The 15,049-nt window shown below is 29.1% G+C and overlaps 1 protein-coding gene across 2 annotated transcripts; it reads left to right on the top strand.

The window, feature by feature from the left end:
- The first annotated feature begins 11,125 nt into the window (after positions 1-11,125).
- On the top strand, positions 11,126-13,896 carry LOC110650433 (transcription factor GTE7). Of its 2 annotated transcripts, XR_002493946.2 has the most exons (4): positions 11,331-13,007; positions 13,090-13,294; positions 13,394-13,533; positions 13,623-13,896. XR_002493946.2 is itself a non-coding variant. In XM_021805388.2 (3 exons), exons 1-3 carry the CDS (start codon positions 11,568-11,570, stop codon positions 13,444-13,446), a joined length of 1,698 nt encoding a protein of 565 aa, XP_021661080.2. In that variant the 5' UTR covers positions 11,126-11,567; the 3' UTR covers positions 13,447-13,896. The 2 variants fall into 2 exon arrangements, 1 of the variants encoding a protein (XP_021661080.2); XM_021805388.2 differs by having other exon boundaries at positions 11,126-13,007; positions 13,394-13,896.
- Positions 13,897-15,049: the final 1,153 nt, after the last annotated feature.

Here is a 15,049-nt window from a genome sequence, read left to right as displayed (position 1 = left end):
AAACAGTTGGTTCAGATGTAACAAAGAAATGTTACGAAAATTAGCAAGATTGTTGACTAGAATGGTCAAAGGACCCATGATTAGATAAATAATTCTAATATGACCACAATGGTCATTCTATAAGGAAACATGAATTGAAATATTAGACAAAACGATAGTAAGAGAATATTAATGTTATACAAACAAATTAAACGTTGTATTAGATTGTTAAAAGTCTTACATAAACTTAAAGGAAAGAAGATTATACGATTATATAGAAAGGAGAAAAACTAAGTTCTCACTCCATAGGACCACACAAAGTCCTAGAAAGAGTGGATTCGTTAGCACACAGAATTGCTTACCTCTAAAAAGTGAAATGAATTTAAATTCAATGTATGATGGGGAAACTCATAAAGATCTTAGCACATGAGGTGAAGCAGCTGAGAAATAAATGTGTATATTTAGTTAAGGTGTTATGGACCATTATTCAGATTATGAAGCTACATGAAAATATATGAAAGACATGAGAAAACAAACGTATAACTATTTTAGGATGGATATTGGGAAAAATTTCAGGGACGAAATTTCTTTTTAAGGGGGGGGGGGGGGAGGAGGGGAGAATTGTAACACCCCTATATGCATAGCCTGGTATATTGCACTGTTCCGGTGACCGGTGTCGGTCCAGAAAATTAAAAGGATTAGAACTATATTTAAGACACCTAGAAAAGCCCTAAATAGAAATAAATAGTAAGTACCAGATAGTGAAGTATAAACAAGAAAAACAAAGTATAAAAAGTTAAATGAGCCGATGGTCACAGTGATGGATGACCTTACCAGAAAGTGACTGCGAGGTCAGTCCCAACTCAAATTTTGACTAGAAAATTGTGACACCGCAGTCCTAAGGACCATTATGAACCTAGTAGAAAAAAGAAAATCACGAAAAAGAGCTGAGAAGCATATCAAATAATTAGGTCAGGACTCTGAAAGAAATACAGGATTATTTGCAAACCGGATCAAACCGGCGAGGGACAAATTGTTCAATTCACCCCTAGAGGTGACTCCTGACCTAACTGTTCAATAAAATCAGAGAAATGAAAATTTTGGAATATAGAATTAAATTGAAGAAGTTATGGAAAAATAAAAGGAAAAAAATAGAATAAAGAAATTATGACATCACTAAGATGAGGTAAGCATGACTTAATAAATAAAAATCAGTTTAATTGGATTTTTGACCAAGTCAAATTTAAGAGATAAATACATAAAATAACAAATAAAAGAAATTAATTTTGGTCTTCTCTTTGCTCAAGTTGCCGCCCCATCTCATCTCTCTCATCTCTTTCCACCATTAACACTCATATCAAGCTTTTAAAAGCTTGATTTTATTCTCTAAATTCCCTAAAATTAGTGATTAAACCTTGCTCTTGCAACTTGAGAAGGAGAATTGAAGAAGAAATTTTGAAGAAAAGAGAAAGGATTTGAAGATTTGAAAAGTGCCAAGTGAGGTTAGTATTTATTCTTCAATTTCTCTTTATCTTATGATTTAAATACTTGAGTGAAGTTGGAATTTGATGAAAAGTTGAAATTAAATGACAAGAAAATGGACCATATGGAATTCGGCCAGCCTTGTGAACTTGAGGAAATGGTGTGTTTCATGTTAATTAATCATACAATTAAGTTCAATTGAGTATGTATGTGTGAATACCACACTTTGATTGCATGAATTGAGTAATTTAGATAATTAGGGTTCTTGGCACTTAGAGTTTGGGAGAAAAATTACAGAAAATGGTCAATTGATGCAAATGACCTTAATTGAGGTTAGAAATAGTCAATTGGGACCATTTTTTATGTGTTTGATTTGGTAGAAACTAAATGCAATTCGGATTTGTGAAGGGTCCCAATCTGGCAATTTGACCTAGGTCACTTTCAGGGGCTAAAACTGAAATTTTATCAACCCAATTGGTGTGAGGCCAATTGAAAATGAAATTAGACACATAAAGACACAATTTTCATTTAGAGACCATGCCCAGAAAATGACATTTAGATAGTGAACAATTAGGTCAAATCCTGATATTGTGCATTGCTACTGTACAAAAATGACTAAATAAACAGTGTTTATTCATTTAGCCATAACTTGGACTAGACAAATCCAAATGACCTGATTTTTATGGCATTGGAAATGTATGACATAGCACTACAACTTTCATGAAGAACACCAACCCAAATTCTGCCCATAACCAAGTGAAATTGTCACCCAAAATTAGTTGTCCAAAATTGCCAGAATCAATAAATGCCCAGAAATTCTGGATAACATCAATCCGGCCAGCTTTATTCAAATGGCCATATCTTGGCCTAAAAAACTCTAAATGGAGTGATTCAAAAAGGGAATCAAAGATAAGACAATAAGGAACAACTTTGATAAAGGACACTTAGTCAAATTTCCATTGAAACTAGACCAATGGAACAGTGTAAAACAGGGCACCAAAACTGAAAAATTTTGTTTTATCTTAGGAGACCTAGAAATTGAAATGGCAACCTAACCCAACAAATTAGGCACCCAAAATGTGGTATGTGGGTGTAATGAGAATTGGTATACCTATTTAGTGTGGAAAAGTCAATATGTTGACCCAATGGTCAAATGAATAGTAACTACCATAATCAAGAGCACAAAGAACCCCATTTATGGGATTATATAAGTGAAGTTTAAATGCAAATTTCAATTGCTAAAATTTTGGTTAAACATAATTTGGATAAATATTGAAATATCTTAATTGTGTGCTTCAGTAGAAAAAGGGCCTTCCAAGGAAGGGAATCAACAGGAGTGAAATAAGGAAATACTAATTGCGAGGTTTGTGCACAATAAACTTATTTAAGTATTTCTTATTAAAATTTGATTTAGTATGTAATATGAATAGTTTTAAATTGTTTTGGCTTTGAGAATTTTATTTGGAAATTATTGTATTGCCTACTTTGTAAATGAAAATTTTGAGATAAAATATGATTTGTGGTTTGTATGAAATATTTAAATGTTGTGATTTAAAATTGTTTTTGATTCGCACTTGGCATGACAGTCCCTTACTATATTCCTTCTCCACTTGTGGGGTTGAGTTTGATATTTGATTATATTCCTCCCTCTCTGGCTTGCCAGTCTAAGGTGAGTTTGGATGAGTACTCATTAGCTAGCTAGCCACCTCCCTCATTGATTTCGATTAGTAGGGTGAGTTTGCCTTGTCGTGGTGTACAACGCGGCATGTTTGGAAATTTTGTGTCATGGCCTAAGTTGTGTTATTGATTGGCAACACTGTGTTTATTAAATTGTTTGATCAAATTTGTGTTGTATTGAGCTTTGAAAATTATGAAATATTTAAATTATGATTTGTTATAAATGTGATTTGAAAATTGTGAAATATGATTGTGTTATGTTTAAATTATAATTTGGCAATGAATGGTTTAGGTTTAGCTTTTTAAATTTTATTGTGCACCACTGAGTAAAATTTACTCAGAAATAGCTTAATTTTGCTGTCACAGATAAGGAAAAGGATATAGCAGCAGAGTGAGCTGCTATAGAAATAGGGGAGTACAGTTTAAAGATTTTTGTATGAGTATTTATTTATACCATTGTAAATTTGACTTGATGTAAATAATCTTTTGTTCATATGTATCTAAGTAGTTAGATGAGCAGTTGTACATTAAAGTTTGTAATAATATTATTTTTGATTTTCCTTTTGTAAATTAAGACTTGTGTATGTGAATTTAATTTAATGCAATGTTTATGAGTTTGTTGAATTATTTTGAAAAAAAATTTGAATTGTAAATTTTGAATTGAAATTTGGTTGAATTGTATTGATTTGAGAATATATTGGCGGTTGGGGTTGAGAAATGAAATTATTGGGAGTGTTTTCACAGGTTTAAAGAACTGGTTTTTCCCAATTATAGATGACACTCTGCCGAAATTTTTATAAAATTTGTGAAAACTTTAAATTGATTAAAAATTTGATATGTGGTTTAACTTCAAATAAAAGTTTTTAATTCCTACAAAAAATGCTCGCCACCTTCAAAAGAGATAAAATTGTTTTAAAATCTCTTGTAGTGTATTTAATGGGTTATCGGTAGGTGAAGTTCGGTAATTCATTAAGTATACTATGAAATCATGTTATGCCTTACAGAGGGGTAAGATGTGACAACTTCTCAAACAATAATATGCTTTTAAATTGAAAAAGATAATATTATCCATAAAATAATTTAAAGCTAATAAATTAAAAAGATAAATCGATGAATTACATTATATTTAATTAAGAAAATGCAACTTACCAAGTCTCACTTAGGTAAGTTACTTCTCTTATATAAGAGAAATAGAATACCCTACTGCCCAGATGCAAATCAATCAAAACATTTTTTTTCGTGCTTTTTCATGAAGTTGTACTTCCTTAACCTATTTAGCTCAATTAAACAAGTCTAAATGAAAATAGGAGGCCTTTATATGGCTTTATTTGAGCCAGCTATCCATCAAAATAAAACATGGGTACATGTCAATTGGCAAGCAAAACTCCTACATTATATATGCTTTTCCTTTTTTTTTTTTTTAATTTGGGATGATTAAAAAAGAAAAATTATTATTTAGTCCTTATATTTTAATAAAATTAATTATTTTATTTTTATATTTTAAAAAATATACTATTTAGTCTTTATATTTTTATTTCCGTTAAACTAGTTAAACCCTGTTTGGCATTGAATTTCAAAACCTGAAACTACTTTTCTGAATAAAAGCATCATTTTAGATACTGTTAAGAAAAACAGTTTGAAAAAAACTGTTTTGTTATTTTAGTGTTCTTATGACTAAAACTGATCAAATTTAATTTTTAATTATTTTGTAACACTCTCTAACTAGTATATTTAAAAAAGTGATTTTCTCAACAACAGTTTCAATAGTAATGCCAAATAGGCCCTTAGTCTCTCATCAAATTTTTTATTGGTCAAAGGTTTAATGCTAGTTAAAATACTATTTAATTTCTCTATTTTAGTAAAACTAATTAGTTAATCTTTATAATTTGGTTCCATTAACTCTTTAGCCCCTCTTATTATTTTTTTAATACCTAAACTGTCTTGACCCTCTCACTCTTCTCTCTCGTCCTTTCTTATTTCTCTTCCCCATATTTCTTCTCCTTTACACCGCTACCATTTTCTTTTTCATTTTCTCTTTATTTTTTATCTTTTGATAGAAATTGGTACAAGCTATACACGTAAAAAAATTAACCAATTCCCCTACATCTTCGAGTAGTCAAGACAATAATTTAGAAAAATTATTTTCCAATAGATAAAACACAAAAATAAATCTCGAGAAATTAAATGAAAACACTTGAACAATTAAAAAAAATGTAAATTCATGTTTAGTCTTTACACAAATTTTCATTTTCATCTAAGGATATCTTTTTCAAAATGCAATAACTAACAAATTAATTTTACTAAAATAAAAAAATTAAATAGAAATATTTTTCAAAACACAGAATTAACTAATTAGTTTAATTAAAATATAGGGATTAAATAATAGTTTGACATGCATGAAATAATAGAAAACTTGACAGATAGACTTAATTATTGAAAAAAATAAAATATAAAGATAACATAATATATTTTTTAAAATATAAATACTAAATAATTAATTTAATTAAAACGTAAAGATTAAATAATAATTAAAAAAACAAACCCTCAAGAAGTAAGTCAACAAAAGCCAAGGTTTAAGCAAATGATGGTACATATATGCTTTTTTGTTTAAAAAAAAAAGTGAATATTGGTAAAAAAAAAAAAAAATCAAGGAATTCAATAAGCTTAGCTCTATAATACATTTTATCATTTGTAATATATATCAACTTGAGAACTGCTAGTGCTTTAGTAAGTGATTATTAATAATTTTAAATATACATTTTTTAATTTTAATATATAAAAATAATATAATATTTTAAAATTTTAATAATTATTTCAAATTTTATTTTTATTATTCTTACCTCTCAAACTTAAAATTTATCTATATATAATATAGATATAAATATATGTAATTAATTTATATTAATATATTGTTAATACCTTATAATAATAGCTATTTGTTATAGTATTAATAGGATAACTATTTAATAATTTATTTTACACATAATAGATAATACCACATAGTAATACTATAAAAGAGAATATCACATATTAGTTACGTGACAATACTATAAAAGAGAATACTACGTGTTATACTCTTGAAAATACCTATTAATTTATATATTTTATTTTAATTTTAATATATAAAAATAATATAATATTTAATTTTTTTTATTAATTATTTCAATTTTTATTTTTATTACTTTTATCTCTCAAACTTTTTAAGAAGATTTCATAATATAAATAATTAAAATCTATCTATATATATAGATATAAATATATATAATTAATTTATGTTAATATATTGTAGTTATCTTATAATAATAACTACTCATTATGGTATTAATAGGATAATTATTTAATAATTTATAATTATTTAATATCACATGTTAACTCTCTATCTATATGTATATATATAGTATGACTTTATTTAATAGTTAAAAATATATTATTCACTTAGCAAATTTAGATTTGAGTACTTTCTCTTACATTATTGTACTAAAAAAAATATATAGGGATGTAGTCTAATCAAATTTGGATTGGTCTTGGATAGTTTTGATTAGTTCTTATTAAGGTTAATTTTAGTATGGTTTAATGGCAGTTCTAATTAAAGTTTTTAAACAATTTGATTTGGCATTCAAAAGGAAATAAATCACTAAGTTAAACTATCGATTCTAATTCGATTTCAATTTAAGTTTGAAAGGAGTGGAGATCGAAATACCCTGGCTTAGTTTAATTATTAAAATTAAAAAAAAAATAATCATTAAAATTTTAAATAATAAAATAATAATTTTAAAATATTTTTAATATTTAAAATAATATTAAAAAAAAGACCTTCAATCTTAATTCCAAAAATACTCAACATCAATAACTATGCATATTCTCTTAGTATATACTCTTAAATAAAAAATTATTAATATGTACCTAATAATATATATATATATATATATATATATATTATTAGGTACATATTAATAATTTTTTATTTATTAATATATATAAGATTCATAATAATATAGCAAGTATACATCCATGAATATTCAAGAATTAATTGTGCATACAGGGATTGCAACAGGATGGGTTTTTCCAACTCAATCTGATTGAAACTCTAGCAAGATAAATTTGGGTATTATATAATCGAGTTTGGTATGAGTTCGGTTTTGAAGAATAGCATCCATGACGAATTCGGATCGGATTCTAATTTTACTTATTGAGTATCCATTACCTGTTATATAAATACTTAATTAAATATAAAATATATATTATTTATAATATTATTTATAAATTTTTGTATGTTTTATTTTATATATAAAATTTAAATATTTTATGAAATTATTAAAATTTTAAAATATAAATTATTAATAAAAATAATTTTATATAAATTATTAATTAAAATATATAAAATAAAAAAGTTTTAATTTTTTGAGTAAATAATTAAATTTGGGATGAAATCGGATAATTGAGAATAAATTATTGACAAAATGGAGTAAAAGTAGCCCTTTCATAATGGACTAATCAACATCTCTTTGCGTAACATGCCAAAAAAAGCTTCTTTTTTTTTTATTTCTAAAATTAATTTTTAATTACTTTAAATTTTTATAATTTAGAAATTCATAAAAGCAAAATTTTTATATGTAAATGTGTTAAATTTGAAATATTTGTGGTTTATATTTGTAAAAAAATTATTAATAATATTAAATAATGAGTTCCATTTTTTTAAATATAAATAAGTTTTTATATATTTATATTATGAGATTATTGATTTCTCAATTCACTTGTAAATTATAGCAATTATAGAGAATTATAAAAATAATTATGAGAAAAATATTTTTTAGGACTTGTTCACTTATGAAAAACTATAATAGATTTTTCAAAATAAAATAATTTTCTAAAAAATTAAAAAATAAAGTTTCTATCCATGTATGTTAGTTTTCTAAATAAAAAAGCAATTTTTCAAAATTTGAAAAACGTTTTTATATTTTTAATTATTTTTTAAATAAAAACAATGGCTTTTTTATAATTAAAATTGTATTACAATTTTTTATGGTTAAAATTGAATAATTATTTTAAAAAATATTTATTTAGAGTAATAAAAAAATAATTATATTATTATAAAATAAATAAATAATACACATTAAAAATTTAAAAATAAAATGAGTTTGTAAATATATTTTATAATAATTATTTTTAATTATGAAATTATAAAATATTTTTTAATTTTATTTTGAATTATATAATTACTTTTTTATTATTAACAAGTAAATGAGTTTTTTTTTTTATTTTACATAAAAAAATAAAAACAAATAGCTATTTTCCAGAAATGTATCTTCAGCAAGATTTCTGATTTAAGAACTTCTAAGCACCAAATAGCAAGCAATAATGAAGAAAGGCCCATTTAGAGAAGTACTTGGGCTGAACTTAAGAAGCTTCCAGAACCCATTACCAATGGACAATTCACCAATTCATGGAATTTTGAACCTGGTTAATATGTAAAACGCCCCTTGGCATTGTTATTGCATAAATTTGTCAAGTTTTATTTATAAAAATATTAAAATTATATTTTTTTTAATAATATATAAAATTATATTTTTATTTATAAAAATAATTTTAATTTTTCAAACTCAATATTAAATAAATATTAAATAAAATCTTGGCCTTGTAAAATGTTCTATTTAAGGATATTATAGCACCTCAATGGCTATAGGTGTTTTCCTTCTTGTTAAAATTAAAAATTAAATAATTTATTATGATTATTCGAATCAAACCGATTTAAAATAAGAATGAATCGAAATTTTTCTCAATTTAATTATTCATTTTAATTTTGAGAATAAGCTTACTACTTTGATAGAATTAAATAAAAAAGATGGTCTTTAAAAAATTTGGTTTAATTAAATTATTTTATTTAATTTAATAAAATAATCAAATCAAATTGAAAAATTAAAATAATGATAATTGATTAGCTAATGAAATAATTGAAAAAACAAAAAGCATAAAAATGGACAAATCGGCTGAGTTAGGAAAGGACAAATGAAATAGATTTTTTTATTTGCTCATCTTAATTAATATTTTGACCATTTTCATCTCATCTATTCGGTTCTAAATTATTATTATTATTATTATTATTATTATTATTATTATTATACACTTTTAAATGAATAATAATAACTTGAATTGAAATAGCCAACTAAGTTGGCCGTCCGTCTCATTAAAATCAACACTATAAATAAACCTAGTTTCTATCATTATTATTATTATTTTTATTTTTATTTTTATTTTTATTTTCCTATCTATAAAGAAAAATTAAGTTTTTTTTTGGTTTTTTTAAATTATGAAATAAAAGTAAAAATAAATTAAATAAAAGAATACAAAAAAATATTCTATTTTTCATTATGTATATATATTATAATGTATTTTTATTATTATACTTTTAGTATAAGGATATATTCGTAAATTAATGACAAGAGACAATCTTTCTAACTTCATTAAATGCCATAAAATTCATAGATTACTGCGAAATTGCTCTGTTGCTCCTCCTTATTATTTGGCTTTTATTGGCCATATGGTAAAAAAAAAATCTGTAAAATTTGTGATTTTTCTTTCAAATTTATTTATTTATTTATTATTATTATTATTATTATTATTATTATTATTATTATTATTATTATTATTATTATTATACTGATTGAATCAGTAACCTAAAACTAATTTTAGGTAAATTTTATCTGTAAAATCATAAATTTAAATTTTAAAATATCAAAATATTACATAGTCTCTCGAAATTTAATTAATTTTTTTAATTTATTTTCTACATGCAGAAGAAAACTAATAATAATAATAATAATAATAATAATAATAATAATAATAGTCAATTTAGAGGAGTGAGCTAAAATACACGTAAAGCCTGTAATGCAATTTCAATTGCTAAAAATAATTTCATTAAATTTTTTTAAATAATCACTTACTCGTTTAAAATGTTTTACAAAATTTTATTTTATATGATTTACTTTAATTGAGATTAAGTTTAAAATATCATAATTATTAACACGACTCTAATATAATTAAATTAAAATTAATTAATAATTCTTTCTTTATATAGTTGATAACATAAAATATATTTTTAAGAAATTATTTTTCTTTCTTAAACATTACTATTTTTATTGCCCAATGGCTGAATTCATTTTTAAATTGCATTAAAATTATATTTGAAATTTAGTTGGAGATGATTTTTTTTTTTAACACTTTATGAAATGGGCAATAAACTGTATAAATGGAGAAAAAAAAAATAAATATATATAGAACCAACTTAAATGAGAATTTGGATAATAATTTTATTTTTAATTAAAGTAGCTTTTATTTTATTGAATAAATAATTAAAATTGTTTATAAAAAATAAATAATTAAAATTTAATTTAATGTGAAATAAATGAATAAATAAAATAATCATAAAAAACAATTACTAATTTCTAAAAAGAGAAAGTTAAAAAAAAAAAATTGTCAAAAGGAACACAACAAAAATAAAAAATTTAAAAAACAGATTCAAAATAATTCAGGTTTACAGGCGGGAATTTTTCCCACCATTCTCGTGGTTAGAGAACCGTGAAAAGTAGAGTTTTACTGACGTTGCTTATGTGCCATAATCCCATTGGTTTAAACTATGCCAGAGTTGGCTGGCTGACTGTACCTTAGAATTTCTCCTTGTACACTCGCAATCACAAAAGCAAATTTTGGTATTCATATCTGTGAGGGCAAGGGTGATTTTGTAATTTCGACACCTCTGTTCAGCACTCTCCAATCATGTTCTATCTGGGAGTGCAATTACTAGAATACCCTCCATCTTCTACACGCGCTTTCGCAATCACCAATCACATGCGCGTAGCTTCCCGCTCACGCCGGACCAACCAGTTGGCTTTTGTCCACGTCATCGACGCCGTGGACCCCATCTCCACGAAACCCTAAATTCACGACAAATTCAACCCAAATTCGTTCTTGTCCCAAATCACAACCCCAACCCCAGCCCCAACATCACTTCTTTCCCTCCATCCAACGGTTACCAAATCGCCACGTATTTCCAACTCGACATCCTAACCGTCCATGCCAGATCACACGGTCAGCCTCACGGGCTGCAGATGAAGAAATCAAATTAATTTAACGGCTAAGATCTTGCCCGATCTTTCACCGGGCAGATCTCATCGCCTTTAAGAAGCGACCCTCGCCTCCCTATCTTCCTCGCTCTTACCAGTGAAATCTCCAAACCCTAACCCTTAGCGTGTACCTCTCAAATCGTTTTTATTTTTTTTCCTCATTTTTTGATTTCGTGGGTCAATATTTCAGTGGCGCGTGGTTTAAAAGAGGTTGCGCGTGGGACTACGCTCTGTCCGATTCATGATTTCTTGTTCATCTGAATTGCGAAGCCCTCGCCGGAGAACGGCCGGATTTCTACCGGACTATTCATGGCATCCGCAGTCTTAGCGAATCGTAACGAACCGAATTGGACTCAGCCACAGCCTAGAGGCGGTGCTAAATTCATGGGCAAAGTCCCTTTCTCTAACCCTACCCCCAAATTGTCCAAAAAACGACAATTTCAAGCGGCTCTGCCTGTCGTCAACTTCGATGGGCCACCAGCCTTAATGCAACCAGCTGCATCGGACGACGCGTCCTCGATAAACAGGAGGCCGGCGAGCGATTTCAACAGCGGTGGTTATGTGACGTTTAATATAGCGTCGTGTTCGAAGAAGGAACTGGTGGAGCTGAAGAATCGATTGGTTGCAGAGCTGGAACAGATCCGGCAGTTGAAGAATCGAATCGATTCCTCTGAGTTCCAGGTCAGATCTAGCTCCAATTTCCACAAGAAGAAACCAATCGCAACAAGCAACAGCAACAAGAAAATATTGGGGAACAAGCGGCCGTTTCCAGCAACAAATTTTGGATTTGGGGCCAAAGATATGAAGCGATCGGTTCATCCGGAGCATGGTCAATTGATGAAGAAATGTGCCCAGATTTTGACGAAATTGATGAAGCACAAGCATGCATATGTATTTAATGTGCCGGTGGACGTTGAGGGTATGAAACTTCATGATTATTATGATATAATCAAGAATCCTATGGATTTGGGTACCGTCAAATCTAAATTGGGGAAGAATCTGTACGATTTGCCCACGGATTTTGCTGTTGATGTGAGATTGACCTTCAACAATGCCATGAAGTACAATCCTAAAGGGCACGATGTGTATAATCTTGCCGAGCAGTTTCTCTCCAGGTTTGAGGAATGGTACCGACCCATTAGAGATAAAGTTGTTGAGGATGATCAGGATCAGGTGCATGAGCATGAGCATGAGCATGAGCATGAGCATGAGCATGATCAGGTTCAAGAAGTGCAAGCTAGTTCTTGGGATCACGTACCTAATCGAGGTGACATTGATAGGGTAAAGAAAGATCAGGAAAATATAATGCAAATTATGCCTAAATCTGACCCAATTGGGAAATCATTGCAACCAAGTGGGTCTAATCCTCATTCTACATCACAGTTGCCTGTGCGGACTCCTTCCCCAATGCGAGCTCCTCCAGTTAAGCCTGTTAAGCTACCAAAACCCAAGGCCAAAGATCCTAACAAGAGGGAGATGTCTCTTGAGGAGAAGCACAAATTGGGAATTGGGTTGCAGAGTTTGCCTCAAGAGAAGATGGAGCAAGTGGTGCAGATAATAAGGAAGAGAAATGGGCATTTGAGGCAGGAGGGAGATGAGATTGAGCTAGATATTGAAGCGGTTGACACAGAGACGCTATGGGAGCTTGATCGGTTTGTGACTAATTATAAAAAGATGGTTAGTAAGATAAAACGTCAAGCATTAATGGGTATCAACAATATGGCTACTGCTGCTAGCGAAGGCAATAAGGTATACCTTCTCTTGATTTCGGTTATTCTTGTTCATAATGTGGGCGTTACTTGTATTTATAGCATGTTCTAATTTGATATAGGAGGTACTTGGAAATGAGAGGATGGATGTTGGAGCTGAGGCAAAGAAGCCAAAGAAAGGGGATGCTGGTGATGAGGATGTGGACATTGGTGATGAGATGCCAATGAGCAATTTTCCTCCTGTGGAGATAGAGAAGGACAATGGGCATGCGAGTAGCAGTTCTAGCAGCTCTAGTAGTTCGAGTGATGAATCTTCCTCATCCAGCGGTATGATTTTAAATCCATTCTAATCAAATCTTGAAGGGTAATGTTGCGAAATTTTGCTGTCAGATATGCTAAATATGAGTTGGAAAAAAAAAATTGCAGATTCAGATTCAGGAAGCTCTTCAGGGAGTGATTCTGAGGATGCACATTCGTAGGACATTGAGATAGAAGGATGTGGGATTTTGCTTTGGAGCATTGCAGAGTAGGTTCTTGGATTGTCGTTAGACATGGAAATGGAAGAGGTACTGCATTTTGTTGTTGATTTAGGAAAAACCATATCTTGAATTTTGGCAAAATAGCCTGATGAGGCTTGGAAAAATGTTTTGTACAGGGGAGGGTTCTCGATTGTGGTGTTGTTTGTTGGTTGCAGTTTGGAAGAATTGATGGAAAATGGGTGATAGGGGGTTTTACAATGGCTGGAGGCTGCCTGCAACTTGGAAGTATTTTCTTTTTGTGTAAAAAGACTGATCAAATTTGTAGGTTAGAGGTAGGAAATGCAGTAAAAAGTTTAGGAGAACGGTAGGGCTTTAGAGGAAGAGGTAAGGTAGAGATGAATTACTCTGTACACATTACAACTCTTAATACAAGCTTTTTAGCTTCACTCAGCATTGCTTTTTCTTTGGTAGTGATTGGCTGATAAAAAAGTGCTAAAGCAAAGTGTATATATATAAATATAATCCGTACTCTCATTTCCAAATGTCAAGCAGTGCACAAGGACAGCAGAGAGGTGGTGGCCTTAAAAGTAATAAGACAGCACATTCTTGCCTTGGCAGAACAGTTTGGTCTTCGCATATGCATCATCATATTTAAAGGAAAGGACACTTTTCATGAAGTAATTTGTTGCTGGTGGGGAAAGAAGAAATTCCAGCTAGGTAATAGGCTTGAAGGTGAGGAGGAAAGGATAAAAAGACACAATACTGTTAAGCATGTGAAATTGGGGATTTGCCAGGCTTTATTTTGGTTGGTTGGAATGGGAAAGGAACATATTATGCCTCCTTGTGGAAAAAAAAGCCTGATTGCCTCATGTGACTTTTCATATATCTATGGAAAATGTGTAATTAAAGGGGGCTTGATACACATTGCCAGCGTATTATTCTCCATTAGCACAGACCAAGCTAGGTGTAACATTCCATGGCCACGATGACTTTTCTTCAAAGTGATTGTACACGTTGTTATACATGCTTATGCATAGGCACCTTTTATCTTTTAAAAAAGGAGGATTAAATTTGTATTTATTTTGAGGGGCCAAATATTCTTGTAGAGAGTCACTATCATTACAAGTCATCTAACTGGGGATAGTCTTCATGGGTATGAAAGGAAGCCAAAAACCATTTGAACTTTTTAAGGTTTGATACAAAGGGATGATGACTCAGAAATTCTTCAAATTCAAAGGACAAATATATATGTGGCTTGAACGCCATTGAATCAATTAGCGAAAGACATGAGTTGCCATGCCCACCACACCACAGAGTTAGTAAAACAAATCCCAATTCATGTTCACCTACTGGGTCCAAAAATGATTTCAAATGAGTGAGAAAGTTATAGGGAGTTAATTTTGGTAATTTGGTTCCCTAATAAAATTTAGTAATATGATTAGTGTTGGTTCACCTATCTAAATCACTAATTAAACAAAAAGTCTTTGGTGCAGTCGAAATTATTCGTTAGCAATTAAAGTTTTTAAGGGAAACTTGCTCCTATTTACACATTGGTAACTTTTACGGACGTTTCCTTGCATAGAGATGCTGGCGGGTTGCTTTC

This window comes from Hevea brasiliensis, chromosome 8 (assembly GCF_030052815.1).
Source record: "Hevea brasiliensis isolate MT/VB/25A 57/8 chromosome 8, ASM3005281v1, whole genome shotgun sequence".
In the NCBI taxonomy this organism is placed as follows: domain Eukaryota; kingdom Viridiplantae; phylum Streptophyta; class Magnoliopsida; order Malpighiales; family Euphorbiaceae; genus Hevea; species Hevea brasiliensis.
The sequence above is the reverse complement of the archived record's forward strand: the minus strand, read 5'-3'. Positions and strand labels throughout refer to the sequence as shown.

Bases quoted from the DNA above. Each gene is read 5' to 3' on its own strand.
- LOC110650433 (XM_021805388.2), top strand. From the start codon at position 11,568: ATGGCATCCGCAGTCTTAGCGAATCGTAACGAACCGAATTGGACTCAG. The intron at 13,008-13,089 runs GTATACCTTCTC...AATTTGATATAG, and splicing joins CTGCTAGCGAAGGCAATAAG to GAGGTACTTGGAAATGAGAG. The intron at 13,295-13,393 runs GTATGATTTTAA...AAAAAATTGCAG, and splicing joins TGAATCTTCCTCATCCAGCG to ATTCAGATTCAGGAAGCTCT.